This window comes from Anopheles merus, chromosome X (genome assembly GCF_017562075.2).
Source record: "Anopheles merus strain MAF chromosome X, AmerM5.1, whole genome shotgun sequence".
Classification (NCBI taxonomy): Eukaryota; Metazoa; Arthropoda; class Insecta; order Diptera; family Culicidae; genus Anopheles; species Anopheles merus.
In genome coordinates this window covers 16,345,336-16,360,526 of record NC_054081.1, presented here as the reverse complement: position 1 = coordinate 16,360,526, position 15,191 = coordinate 16,345,336, and the positions used below count along the sequence as shown (strand labels likewise).

At 51.4% G+C, this 15,191-nt stretch overlaps 1 protein-coding gene across 3 annotated transcripts in view; it reads left to right on the top strand.

Moving 5' to 3' along the window:
* LOC121599311 (microtubule-associated protein futsch) overlaps window positions 1-12,979 on the top strand; it is a 38,010-nt gene extending 25,031 nt beyond the window's left edge. For all 3 annotated transcript variants that reach the window (XM_041927037.1, XM_041927029.1, XM_041927047.1), the window contains exons 4-7: window positions 1,085-1,470; window positions 1,545-1,692; window positions 1,785-9,471; window positions 9,569-12,979. In XM_041927037.1, coding sequence (XP_041782971.1) covers window positions 1,085-1,470; window positions 1,545-1,692; window positions 1,785-9,471; window positions 9,569-9,668 — 8,321 coding nt within the window. In that variant the 3' untranslated portion in view covers window positions 9,669-12,979. The remainder of the gene's footprint in view (window positions 1-1,084; window positions 1,471-1,544; window positions 1,693-1,784; window positions 9,472-9,568) is intronic.
* Window positions 12,980-15,191: the final 2,212 nt, after the last annotated feature.

The window sequence follows — 15,191 nt, the reverse complement described above, 5'->3', positions numbered from 1 at the left end:
ATATTAAAGCATGACTACCTTCATTTTGCAATAAGCCTACCCATCAATCAAACATGCTTTCTCTGCCGCGTTGCGTAGGTAGCAATGGCATTTCCGATTGCAAGCATCGACCGTTCTTTAGTCGAATGTCATCCAAAACCTCATCAGTACCCAAAGGCCTTGTCGCTTGAGGAAATTGGTACATTAGGCATGCGACTCGCCGTGCGACACGCTTGCCAACTTCGCTGTGACCGCAAAAGTAGAGAAGCAAAAACAGAACGCGTATTACGAATAATTGGGTGAGAGAAATGGCACGGTGACGAGAAGGAATCCGGCGTAACGAGGTATTGTACATTAATATTTATGAAACCGTACGATGTTGCGGTGGTGGAATATGATTCCGCTTCCGCTTGGTGCGTGGAATGGACGCGGAAGAAAGATTGCAATGCAAACGTCAATCTGATTTGTGGATGAAAATATCACACTTCTGTTTCTGTGGGAGTGTCAGGCGTCACAATCTGGCACCAGGGTCGAGGGAAAAGGTCGCACATGAGAAGTGAGAAGCGAGAGTACTCGGTCACCTGCCGGAAGACGGCCGAAGTCCGTGGCTTTGGTTTTGGGGCGGCAACCATCGGCTTGAGCTTGATCTGTTTCCACAAAATCATCGACTGAATACAGTGTAGCAATGATTGATTGACAAAAGCCTTGATAATCTGCTCAAGTACACCAGTACATCATACAATAGAGGTGCGAACCTGGCAAAGTGAGCACTGAAACATGGGAGCCCTAGGGACGCATTATGCACTGCAAACTTCCGACAGATTGGACGAAAGTGTGCTAGATCCAACCGATAATTATGGAAGGCTTCAGTCGAACATCAAGAGCGGGTGAATAACGGCAAGGTCGCCACCATTCCAGATAGGTTTCAAACTAAATCCAAACAATAATAACGCACACTATTGGATGATTGGGTAACGCTAGTATCGCAGCAAAAGTCAAATCGTTCTTACGCCACAGGACGCCCACCGTTCTTACGTTCCAAGGCCAAACTGCTCAAACACATTTACTTATAAACTATTTAAATCGCTCCTATATTTTACTTTAGCTCCCATGTACGAAAGTGATCAAACAGAGCTGGAAAATTATGGCGAATCGACCGGGTGCTACTACAACTACAACCATTACGGCGAAGGCGATCGCATCATGACGAACGAACCCTGCCTGAACTGTACCTGCCACGACCGCATGCTCATGTGCTATCTGCGCGTCTGCCCGTTCACGAAGGCGATCGGCCAGGACTGCACGATTGAAAAGCGGGAGGATCAGTGCTGCCCGGTCATCACCTGCCCGGAGGTGGAGGTGCAGCTCGTCGACCACCAGACGACGGCCAGCCCTTCCAGTGCGCTCGGTGCCACCGCCGGCAGCGAGGTCGGTTCGCTCGACCAGTACGGTTGCTCGATCAATGGACGCTTCTATCCGGAGGGAGCTCAGGTACGCTGTTGCGCGAAGATCCTATATGAACGTGCAAGTAGCTGACGCCTTTGCTTTTCATTTTCTGTATCCAGGTGCCATCAAACCCACAAAAGCCGTGCGAACTGTGTTACTGTATTCGCAATATGACGACCTGTGTGATGCAGGAGTGTACGTTGCACATCGATGGCTGTCAGCCAATCTACAACAAGGGTGTCTGCTGTCCGGTGAAATACGATTGTGGTAAGTGTTGGGATGGGCCTTGCTTGATCTACTTGCTGGCAACAGCTGAAATAAGATCCAACCCTAAACCAACCCATGCTCAACCTTTACAGATCACGACAAGGATTCGACCCTGATGTTGGAGGACGAACATACTACAACGGTGCGTCCGACGCCCGGCTTCATTCTCACGACCACCGTCTCGCCCGCTGTATCTACGGACTGTGTGCACAACGGAGAAACGTACGCGGATGGTGCACTGATCATGACGGACAAGCCGTGCGAACACTGCTACTGCATGCGAGGCGATATTGTGTGCGCAGTTCAGGAGTGTGGAACGCCGCTGGAGAACGAGGGCAAAAACTGTACCGCACTACCACCAGCAGCCGGACAGTGCTGTCCGGACAAGTACATCTGCGACGGAAGTGCAGCCGCACCGATGACGACTACAGTGCCAGCGGTTACAGCTGCCGCGGACGAGGCTGAAGAGCAAGAACAGGAACAGGAACAGGTAGCACAGTCGTTCGATAAGGCTCAACCTGAGCAGGATGAGCAGCAGTCTGAGGCGACGCTAACGACCACAGCAGCTAGCGTGGAGCGCACCACAATGCCACAGCATGATGACGTTGTGCCAGTTGAGAAGGAAGAGATTGACAGCGAGGATGATCAGCAAGAACAGGAACATGTGGTACCACAGTTCGAGGACGTTCAGACCGACGATAGCCACGAGGAAGCCGACGATGATGATGCTCAGGTACCGGAGAAGGTTGAGGATGAGCAGGTAGCGACGACGGCACGCCCATCCTTGAGCGAAGCGCCCGAAGCTGAAAGCGATCATATTCCTGGACATGTGGGATCACACGAAAGTGAGGAAGACAAACAGCAGGAAGCCACAACCGTGGCTGACCTTGACGCTCCATTGACCACCATGCGCCCAGCAGTGCAATCGACAACGGTGTTGGCGGAACAAGAAGGCACAACAAGCCACGCTGACGTTGATGTAGAAGAGCACGATGTTACTGGCACGACTGTTGCACCCACCAAGGATGAACAGGCACCGGAAGCCGATGCAGTGCCGTTCGAGGAGGAAGAGGACGAGGCACCGGTGACGACAAAACCAGCTTCCGATGAAATTGCCGCACCTGAGGCTGAGGCGACGACCGTTTCGCGTGACGAAACCGTTGAGCAGACGATGACGACCGCTCTTCCATCGCAGCAGGTACCGCTGGCGAGTGCGGATGAGAAGGAGAACGAGATCGACGATCATCACGACCAGACAAATGCAGCTGAGCATGATGATGGTGCTAGTGCAGACATCCCTGAAGAACAGAAGGAGGAAGACGAACAGGTCGAGCAGGAAGAGCAACAGGAAGCTGCCACCACACCAGTAGTGCCAGTGCGCGATGCAGTGCCCAGTGAACAAGACCAGCAGACGTACCAGCCATCGGAGCAGGAGGTGTCGGCACCAGAGCAAGACAGGCCGGCAGTAGTTAGCACAGACAAGAAGGAGCCAGCACAAAAAGCTGACGATGAGCCGCAGGTGCCTGTCGAGCAGGACTTTGTCGAGCTCCCACCGGCAGTCGTTGTGACTGAGCTGCCACCGGTCCCAACTACGTCGGACGAACCTTCCACCACGGAGCAAACGCCTGAACCACCCAAGGATGAGATACTGCCGAACATGCCGCTGGAAGCCGACTCGCACGTCCTATCCGACTCTATGACGACCGAGCACGCGCCGACCTTTGGCGATCGCAAGGAGGATGACGGTCAGGAGCAGGAGCAGCACCCTGTGCAGGGTGGTGCCGATCTGGATGAGCCAGTGGAAATGAACACAATCATTCCGCTCGAGGCGGAGGAGGACCAGAAGGTTGAGCACTCTAAGGAGGAGGACCAGAAGGTCGACGAACAGGACGAACAGGAACAGCAGGTACAGGAACACGCACAGGACGTCGTACCGGACACACACGCTGACGATGACGAGCAGGCACAGAGCGGCGAAGAGCCGGAAGTCGTGACACCTGTAAGCGTTGATGCACAACCGGAACCAGCGGCACCGGTCGACGAAAAGCTCGGCGAAGACGATGAGCAGCAGTCCGTCCACGAAAGTCCGGACCAACTGTTCCCTGAGTCGATTCCTGGCGAGGGAGACTGTCTGATCGACGGAGTCACGTACGAAAACGGAGCCAGCGTGCCGGCGAGCGGTAAATGTCAGGTCGCTTGCCACTGCTCCAACAGTATCGTGCACTGCGAGATGGTACGTTGCGAGGCTGCTCCTAGCGCGGACTGCACGCCGAAGAGCACATTGCCGGGTGAATGTTGTCCGTCGTACAGCTGCCCCAAGGAGGCGTCCACAACGGTGAGCTCTGCCTCAGTTGAGTCGACTGAAGCTTCTACGGAAAGCGATGCTGAAAGTGAGGAGGAACAGGTGTCGGCAGATGTCAGCGCATCTGATTCGGGCGCTTCCGATGTCGAATCCGCCGAAGCAACAACCAAAGCACCTGCCAGTGATTCTCAATCACTGTCCACCGATGAGGAGGACGATGATGATGTATCGGATAAGCCATCGGAAGCAGAGAGCGATAGCGCTGGGGTCGATTTGGATGATGAGGTGTTCAAGCCCTACCGGCCAACTGAGCCTTCACACGGTGAAACGCACATTAACTTCTTCGCCGGCAACCGGCCAACGACTGCAGACTATCACGATGAAATTATCCTGAGCACGGCAGCTCCGACCAAGGTACCGGTGGTGGTCAGCGCGCAGGACGACGATGTAGCACAAGAAGATCCAGTGAAGATGGAGCAACCAGAACAGGATGCCGCGCCCGCAACTACACAAGCAAGCGTAACGGAATCTGCGCTCCAGGAAGAGGGTACTACATTGCGCACTGCAGAGCGTGGCACCGAATCTGACGAAAGTGTGGCAGCAGAACAAGACGAACAGGAGCAAGCAACCACGACCAAGACATTCACTGAGGAGACTGGAACGACGCTTGCCTCGGTTGTAAAAACTGAGGAGGACAGCGAGGCAGAGGACAAAGATGCCAAGCCCGAAGACACTACTAGTGGCGTGGAAACCGATCAACAGGATAAGCGTGTAACGACAGTTACCGCCGATGAGGTAGAAGATGATAAGGAGCAAGCAACTACGGCTAGCACAATTAGCAGCGATAAGCAACAGGAAGTTAGTAAGGCCGATGACGGAGTAACAACATCTAGCTCGGTCACAGAAGATACGGCGGTGTCGGTCGAACAGGATGAGAAGCTGGAACAGCCAGCACCAACGACAGCTCGCACTGTGGAAGCCGATGAAGAAACAGTAGTTGAGCAGGAACAAGATCAACCGCAAAGCTCTGACGATCAGGCGGAGGAGGATGATGAGCCTTCCAGTACGACAGTTCATGCCGATAAGCCATCCGCAGTGGAGGAAGACGAAGAGGGCCCGGCCCAAGAAGCAACGACAGCTCGTGCTATTGAGACAGCTACGGAACAGCAGGAATCAGTTCCGGAAATCGAAACTAAGCGTAAAACGATTCAAACGACAGTTGCACCTACAACGGTTTCAGAACAGCAGGACGATCTTGAAAAGACTGAAACCACAACGCAGCCAGCTGCTTCTGCTGCTGCTGCTGACGAGCTCCAAGAAGAGGAACACGAAGAGGAGAAACTAACTGATGAACCGGAATTAACTGAAGATGATGTTCAAGAGTCTGCAGCACCAACCACCTCACGGCCAACCGCTCAGGAGGAAGCTTCGACACAGTATGACCATGAGCCAGAAACCACACACAAGTCAAGCGAAGTGCACGATGACGAACAGCCAGGCACCACCGTGTCGTCCGTAACCAGTGAGAAGGAATCCGACGTACCTGTCGCCGTGACTGTTCAGGCAGCCATGGAGCAGGAAGATGATGGAGATGTGAGCAAGACGACCGAAGCGCCAGCAGCACAAAGCACCACAGCTTCACCAAATGCCGTCGATGATGCAATTATCTACCGCGTCGACGAGGAAGAAGACAACAAACCGATCGTGAAACCAACGCTGGAAGAAGAAGTTTCTACATCGCATGCTGTGCAACCAACGCACGATGAGGTGAAGCCTGTTGAGGATGCAGCTAAGCCACAAGCAGTTGATGCGCAGGAAACGGATGATGACAATTTGATCAGCCCAGTCGGTGGAGAGCCGGAACACGACGGTGGTTTCCATTTCCCGCAAGAGGATGATGAGGAGCAGGAGGAACCAATCTTCAAGCCGACGCTGGACGATACTGAACAGCATGCTGCGGTGCCATTGCCTGCCGAAATTCCTCAGGAAACGGTCCCGCTAGAGCCGGTGGATCAGATCAAGGAGCAAGAGGATGCTGAACAGCGCACTACCCCACGGGCGGAGCAAGAAACCATGGCTCCAATCACCTCTAAACCGGAGCTGCCGGAACAGGAACGCGAACGGGTAACGCCAGCGATCCGAGATGACGAACAGGAAGACAACGAAATCGAGGCAGACATCCAGTCCGTTGCTGTGCCAGAAAAGAAGCCTGAATCGGTGCCAATGTACGACGAAATTGAAGAAACAGAGCAGCAAACGGTTGCTCCCACCAAACAGGAACCGGTACCGACAACGGTTGCACAGGAGCAAGAGAGCGAGGTACAGCCGACTACGGAGACAGCTGGAAAGGATGAGGTATCGCCTGTGGAGCAGGACAAACCTGAGGCCGATATTGAACCAGAGCAACCAGCGCCGGTAACGCAATCCAGTCCAGTTGATACAACACCAGCGATGGTACAGGACATTGAGCAGGAACAGGATGAACAGGAACATGACACAGAACCAGAGCAGGTGCATTCCGATGACATTCACTCAACGACAGTCCGCGTTGCGGCAGCAGACAGCGCAGAGGATGAGGAACATGACGAGGAACATCTCATTACGACGCCCGCCGCTGTGCAGGCTGAACAAGATGAGAAGCAGCAGACGACTCCAGCGATTGCGTCCAGCGACTCTGAGGTAACGGCAGTGGAGGAAGAACAGTCGGAAGTACAGCACGCTGATAAGGTTGATGAAGATGAGGAGCCGGAGGATGATGTGCCGGTTGTCACTACGCCACAGGTGTTTGTTAAGCCAGTAAGCACGGACGATGAACAGCAAGTTGAGCAGGTTGAGCAGGATTCGGAGTCGGACGTGCAGAGTGTTTCTGAACACGCTACAACGCCGGCTGCTATTTTCGATGACAGTGAGCAGACTACAACGGCAGATGTTGCCGACGACAGCAAGACGGTTGCTCCAGTAGCTACGGAACAGCAAACTACAGCTGCACCGCTGCAGGATGGCGAAAAGGAAGATAGTGAAAAGCCAGTATTCAGTGACGATGCCAGCGCTCCTGCTGCTGACGATGATGAGAGCCAGGAAGAAGGTACCGAACAGCAAACAGATAAACCTCCGAAAGTCCCAGTAGCACAGGCTGCTGATGATGTGTCGGAGGATTCAATGTACCCAACTGAACCAGTGCCTGCTACCAATGTGGCCGATGTTACCGAAGCTGTACTGCAAGATTCTCAGGAAGGCGAGCAAGTCGAGCACGACGATGACGAACAGCAGACACGTACGACTCTACCACCACAGGTAACGCAAGACGAGAAATATCAGCCGCAACCACAGGAAGCGGACGCCATCGCTAAACCAACTGAGCCTGAACAGGAAGCGCCAATGGAGGATGAGGTCGAGTTCGAGCCTGAGCAAGACAAACAAACGACGGCTGCACCACAGGCTGTAGAGGAGCAAGACCAGCACACGACGTTGCCATCGACGGTGACCAGCGCTAGCCTGGATGAGGAGGTCGAACCTGAAGCAGATAAGGAAGAAGACACCATGGGCGAAAAGGTTCACATCACTACAGCACGTGTTCCGGCTATGGAATCTGACGATAAGCACGAGGACCAACCCGAAGCCGATTTGCCCGAACCCTCCATCGGTGTTGCCGATGAGGAGGATTCGTACTCAACCACGTTTGCAACACCAGAACGAACGGGACTCGATGACGCTGAGCAGGACAAGAAACCAGTGGAGAAAGAGACGGCTGATAGCAACACCACGGTCCAACCACCTAGCCCAATGTACGACGAGTCGATCGAGCCAGAGGCAGACTCTCAGCATAAGGACGCGCCATCCAGTACAGCACTTCCAGTAACGACTGCTGCAGCTTTGGAAGAGGATGAAGTGCAAGATAATGACAAGGACGGCAAGTCAACGACGGTACAGCCTGCGTTGATCAGTGAAGAGGATGCTCAGCCATCTACCACGGCGGCCTCAGTCGAGGCCGAACCAGAGCGCGATCTTCCCAGCGAAGGTACGGTCGTCGGTGATGCGCAGGACGAAGAGCAGACGGATGAGGCCACCACAGCGGCGAGTGTATCAGAGAGCGACGAAAAGGTTCAGCCAACGGTATCATCGACCACCGGACTGCCGGTCGCCTTCGACGCGGTGGAAGTTGGAGCTACCTCCGAAGAAGAACACGACGACGCAGAGCAGCCACAGACGGACGATCTGAACGCGGATGATGAATCATCCGAGGAGGCAGAATCGTTGGCCGCCGTGACGACGCCACGAGCACCAGAAAAGGTTTCCACCACAGCCGAACCAGCCAGCACCCCCGTGAAGGAGGTGTCCGCAGAGGAGCTCACTCCCAAGCCTGAAGTGTACACGACGGTCGCCGCCGAATCGGACTCGCAGGTCACCGAGCAGCCAACCACCGTGCAACAGGAAGCGGAACAGACGTCGACCGAAGTGACGGCCGCGCACGCCGACACCACAACTACCTCCAAACCGTCGCAGGATGAGATTCAAACTACTGCTGCCGCGGTTGATGTGATCAATCGTGACGAGGAACAACACCACTCGGAAGCTCCGGAAGAGGTTGTTTCGCAGGAGCCTGCAGTGACGACCACGTCGACAGCAGCTACCACCGCTCAACCGGTGGCAGCGGAGACAGACGGACCCGTACGAGAGTCATCGCAGCCCGCAACGACGACGCAAGAAGATCTCGCATCATCCACCGTAGCCGCACCAGTCGCGGCACAGGACGACAAGCTGGACGAGAAGGTGGACGAACAGGCCGTCGTGCCCGCCGTTCCCGAGAAGCCACAGCCGGTCAGCGATGACAGCGAAGAGCAGCAGGAAGCAGTAAAGCCAACCTTCACCGAGGACGAACATGACGACCAGCAGAAGGTGCAGGAGCCTGAAGTCGTTGGAGTGAGCGAGGAAAGCAGCAGCAGCAGCCCGGCAAAACCGACGCAGCAGCCGGAAACGGTCGGACCGTCGTACGGTGCGCCTGGTCAGCACTACGACACCGGCTACGGTCACATGCCGCCCCACTACCCGCCGTCCTCGTACGAGGATGACTACGGTGAGGAGGAGGACCCGGCCGCGTTCGGTCCGGGCACCTGCCGCTACGGTGGCAAGCTGTACGTGTCCGCCCAGCAGATCCCGCGCGACGATCCGTGCGACTTCTGCTTCTGTTTCCGCAGCGACATCATCTGCCTGCAGCAGTCGTGTCCGCCGCCGATCAGCGGCTGTAACGAGGAGCCGATCGCCGGATTCTGCTGCCCGCGGTACGAGTGCCCGGTGTCGATGGCGACGGTGCTAAACGTGACGACCAGCACGACCACCACGACCACCACGCTGCCGCCGCACTTCCTGTCCCACGCGTACAAGGGGCACGTGCAGAAGCGCGGCTGCCAGATACAGGGCAAGCCGTACAACGTCGGCGAAACCGTGGCGTCCGCGTCCGGTCCGTGCATGCGCTGCACGTAAGTATTCCCCGAACTGCTTCCACCGTACCCGGTTACCGCGCAACACGCCTACTAAACCTACCTTTCTTTTTTGCTCTCTTTGTTCTGCGTTCAGGTGCGGAGGCGACGGCCAGATGCAGTGCGAACCGAAGGCCTGCAGCCCCGAGCCGATGCTGCAGCAGATGATTGCGGTGGCGGCCGCCAGAAGGAGATGAGCGGAAACGCCGGCCCCGCTGGACCGGATTCTAGAGGACTCTTGAACGCGTGCTACGCTCGTCCGAGCGCACATGGACCGCGCACTACAGCGTATGAGTAGAACAGTAAGATCGGTAGACAGATACGGAATATAGCGAGAGAGAGAGAGAGAGAGAGAGAGAGAAAGAGAGAGTGGCGCTAACGGGACGCACGATATTAGGAGCTAAGTAACCCTAAATAAGGACTGAGATGGGTGGCAAACGGACGCACACACTTTACACAACACTAGCTGATAGTAGGACGACGGTACGCGACGACGTTTTTTCAGGGTAGATCATTACGGCTGTAGGAATGACACACAAACACACACACACATGTACACACCTGCGCACAAGACCGATAACCGATACAAGCGCCATACAATGCGGTCAAGAACGGTACACGTCCATTGCTTCCTGTTTCCGATTTTCCGGTAAATGTTTTTAGATCTGTCTTTTTTCTTTTATTATCGCATTCCCCTTTTCCCCTTTTTTGATGCGGTACCGTTCCCGTCCCGCCTCAGTAACTCGATCGTCAATCGAACGACTCACGGACACGAGTGACTCACGAAACAAGACGTTGATACCGATGTGCCAACCAACCGGGCCCAACATCTGCCAGACAGACGGGCCCAGAGTGCGCATCTTCCCAATCCCGTTTTACCAAATTCAAACCCATCGCCCATTGCTTGCGTGGCAGGTATGGCCCGAAGATGCTTGACACGAGGTCTTTTCAAACGCTCGACTGTTACCAAGCTGTGCGCAAACGTCGATGCAATCGCGTCGACTCCACCACCTTTGGGCAGCGCACAAAGTAGCAAATCCACACACAAACACACACGCACGAGGGCACGCACACAGTACGCCTTCGCCTTACAGGGGCGGTTGTGTGAGTGCTATTATCCTGTTTTTTTCTCTGTTCATTGAGTAGGTTTTGGTCTCCATGCTTATCAACGTTCAGCGCCCAGAGCCCGATGATTGACCGGTCGTAGTGTTGACGAGGGCCGGCAGTCCGATGGTTATTTGCACTCCCTCGGACGCTCGGCCCGGCGAACTTTTCGAACATCCACAGCGCAGTGATTAGTGTGTGGGAGGAACAGGGGTTCCTTCCCCGTGCACTGTAGTTCGAAAACGATCGCTTGTACGATCGCTTGAACATTTGGCAATAGACATGGCGCCGTTTTATGTTTTTTCGGAAGCAAATTCGTTTAGTTTCCTGTTTGTTTGTTCCGTCTTTCAAGGAGAAAAATACCGATTCGTACACCCCTGTTCTAGAATGTCGACTGTATGGTAGTTAAAGCAGAAGCTACAATCCAAACATTTCTCATTCTTAAAAGTGTTACTCGATCTAGCAGATGGGGTACCGTTAAAAAAGTTGTTTCTACACACGATGAAGGATATTGTGTTTTGTTTATATGAAGTGTTTGTGTGTATGCGTGTGGAAGTGTGTGTTTCTGTGTGTGCGTGTATGTGTGTGTAACGGACGTCAATGGCGAAAGTTCGACGTCGCTGTACCTTCTCCCAATAGATTTCCCTTTTCCTCACCTGAAGTTCGCATTAGTACAGTAGCAAGTGGCTCGTTAACGTAGTTTGGAGTGTACTTGTTTCTTTCTACTTCGTTTTGCTACAATTCGCTCTAATTTCGGATCACTCCAAGTGCTTTCACATAGTTCGAGCATAGTTTTGCCTCACTCACCAGTTACAAAAAAAAAAAACAAAAACGAAACCCCGACAGTGCTTTCTTATTTTTTTTTTTGGTTCGTGTGTGTTGCTAACGACCAGCAACGCTTGCGATAATGGTATAGCTATTTTTAATATTATTGTTAAATTTGTATTTGTATTACTGCTACGATTATCTTTTTATCACTGTATATTTTGCCATAACTTTAACGAAAACTCCCCTCCCCCCAGCATAAAGCACTGTACACGTTAGGGGTACATTCGTCTGTCAAAACGTATGGCACGCGGATTGCCAGAACGGAAGCAAAGCAAGAACCAAGTGCGGCTGTAAAAATGATCCACAAGAACAAAATTTGCGCATAAAACAACGTTCAGGAGTAGTAGACGGGAGCAGGTGTATTACATGTAGAGGAAAAGCTTGCGTTGAGATTGGCACGGGAGTCGTTGAGTCCCATTTTCTTTTGAGTTTTTTTAATGTCCCACTGCACCAACCACGGTGCATCTAGTTCTAACAGCAAAGCCTACAATCGTCGAAAAAGTTAGTCAACACATACATCCACTCATACACACACGCACACAGTTACGAAAACCTACCAACCCCCCCTCCCGTCTCTCCCTCACGCCCAGTTGAACTCAGGCAGGGCCATCGCCAACTATATCAGACTCACCCTCAACTACCTGAATACAACCATAACATAACCAATTTGATGCTGCAGATGCAAGCTCAAACATTTTTAAACCCCCCTGGACCACCTAATCGGAAACTAAAATGGAAATCGGATGGAGAAATAACACAAACAAAACAGCAAGAGAGATAAGAAAGCAAAAGTTAAGGAAAAGCATTTATCAGCCGCTGGTACACGTGAGGCCCGCGCAACGTTAACGCGGGGGAGCGCGTGACAGCGGCAGCGAGATTCGCGAGATTTGAAACCTGAAACAAGGGGGCTGAAAAACAGGAGAAAAAGGAACCGCGATCCAGACAGGCGCAAATTCTAAGACGTACGAGAGCATCTCAGTGTGCGATGAACCCGAGCGACAGCGCGTACGCTCGCCCGAGTTGTTTTCCCTTCCCTGCTTCCCCCGGGGGAGCACACTTCCAGCAGCACCAGTGCGCCTCCCTTTCTTAGCGGTCTAATTTATTCCGGGTATCCCTCAAGGTATCGCCCAATTATGTTTCCATTACCAAAATTGCACAATTTGCAATGAAAGGGGAGATTGTTGTGCCTGCTGCTGCTGGGACACACACACCGGGGAAAGCGCGGAAAACAGCTCGTCCTAGCTGCCTAGGGGTGTATGCGGCCGGCGACCGATGGCGCTCTTGCTCCGGTTCATCCACTGACACCAACCGTTCAGCCGATCGGGCTTGAGCGGGTAGGCAGGTTAGCCTAGTAGAGTAGGAAAGTAGTATTTTTTTTAATTATTATTATTACACTGATAGCTGATCTGGGGTGATCTGCCACGCGAAGCGCTACCCCTCCCCCGCCCGAACACGAATCTGTTCCAAGCTGATTGGAAAGTGAGTGAAGAACCGGAAGAAGAAGAATAAGAAGAAGAATCAATTAGGAACGGAATGGGGAAAAGCCCCTCCCCTCAGTAAGCAAGAGAAAAGCTAGGAAAAAAAACCGTTGAGAGCTAGAGGCGAGCAAACGAGTTTGCACGTAACACCAGCGCGCAGGGGTTTTAAGGTACGACTGCTGGGGCTGGGATGTGGAGTAAAACACGGGTAAGCACATCCGGCCAGAACATATTATAATAGCAGTAAGTGAAATAACGAGCGGGAGAAAGGGATAGTGAAAGAAAGAAACGAGTGATGGAGAGCGTATGTGTGTGTGTGACAGAGAGCGAGAGAGAGAGAGAGAGAGAAAGAGAGAGAAACAGAAAGAGAAAGAGAGCGAGGGAAAAGAAATTGAAAGATGCAAAAGGAAAAAAATAAACAGATAATTCAGGATATTTTTAAGTGTCCTTTTATACTGAAATAAAATTTTTACGTAAAAGCTAGCAGACAATGTTGTCCTACATGCGAAGGAATGATCCCTGAGATGAAAAGGTAAATCGAAAGGGATGTGGGATTTTCCTGAATCAAATTTGCTTGTTGAGGTTTAATTTGTATATTTCTTTCGTTCGTCGAATATAGGGTCAAATCGGTTAGTAAATATCGAGTAACAGATCATTTCAGGTCGATCCTTGCTGTCGCTGTACCCAAGCATCACAAATGGCGCCTAAAGGACGGGTTTAAGCGACCAACGCTTTCCATTCAAGCGACGGATAAGCAGCGTCCAATAGAAGTACGGAACGACCACATGTTCAACACGTTGAGTGCCCTACCTTTTTTGTTTCCTTACGGTCCAAGCAAAACATTTTTTGTGGCAATTGCCCCCAGGACAGTGTAATTGAATACAAACAAAATAAAGGGTGATTAAAATAATTATTTTTTATTTTTGTTTGGATCATTAAATCGGAAAACCAAACTTTTAATCTTATGTATAGATTTGTATTTAACAAGATGCTTCATTGATGAAAATGAAAAAAAAACCATGTTAACAACGTATGTTGACATTTAAAGCATATTCTTACTAATGTCTGCTATATGTTGAAAACTGCTTTGAAAACTCACATTGTAGCTAAAATATTTGTGGTTACACTATAATTGCTATTTTGCATTTATATATTCGATTTTTACCATTTACGAGCATCAATGAATTCTATAAAAAGAAGAAAAATCTCCAAAACCGTATGCATCATGAAGTCATTTAACATTTTGTTGATCTTGTTGCAAAATTTCACGAAAATACGTCTTATCTGCTACAATATATAAAGATTTAAAGTCAGTAATCCCTGACTATCATGTATAATAGCCAAGGAACCCAAGGAAACATAACTGGTTATCGTATAGGAATGACACTCAAGGTGTTAAAAAAGAAAGAAAAACAAATCACTGATCGGTCGAATGTATAGAGCGAAGCTTTTTATTACCTTGAAGTTTTGCTGTTGATATCGCTTTCGGATTGAAGTTATGTATTGCTGAAATAATTATAGCTACATGATTTCTTTACAGAGTAAACTTCCACGAATGCCAAACCAAGACAAAAAAAACCCCAAGTGCCTCAAATACCTTAATCTAGAGGTCTCCAAGTGAGTCCCGTGCGGCATTCGCGACCCACATTTGCAATGATTGTGCAAGCGATAAAATAAATAATTCTAATATTTAAAAAAACTAGTTAAGGCCCGGTAAAATCTACCGGGTATCTGCCAACATTCAACGTGCTTTTAAACGCTACATGTACAGTGGCAGTAACCTAACTTGAAAACCTAATTTTTCGAATGCATTATACCATAAATGTTTAAACTTTTTGGTTTCCTAAATTGTTCTTACCGTTATATCGATGAGGTTACTTTTGGGCTATGCTGGTGCAACAAATAGGCTAGTTACTTAGTTACTTATCCGGCGCTACAACCGCTTTGCGGTCTTGGCCTGCCTCAGGAGTGTCCGAAACCGCTCACGGTCTCGCGCCTTCGTCTTCCAGTCCGTTATCCCGGCCTTAATGGCGGACGCCTCCACGCCATCTTGCCACCTCAATTTGGGAGCCTGGCGAGCTTGATACGCTGTACGACAGTGAGGTCGCCGTACATCTCGTATAGCTCGTCATTATAGCGACTCCTCCATTGTCCTTCCACACATTCTTCTTCTTCTTCTTTGGCGCAACAACCGCTGTCGGTCAAGGCCTGCCAGTACCCACTAGTAAAGTGAGCTTGGCTTTCAGTGACTTATTGTTACCATAGCAGGATAGTCAGTTCTGCGTATAGGAGCACGGTCTATTAGGGACC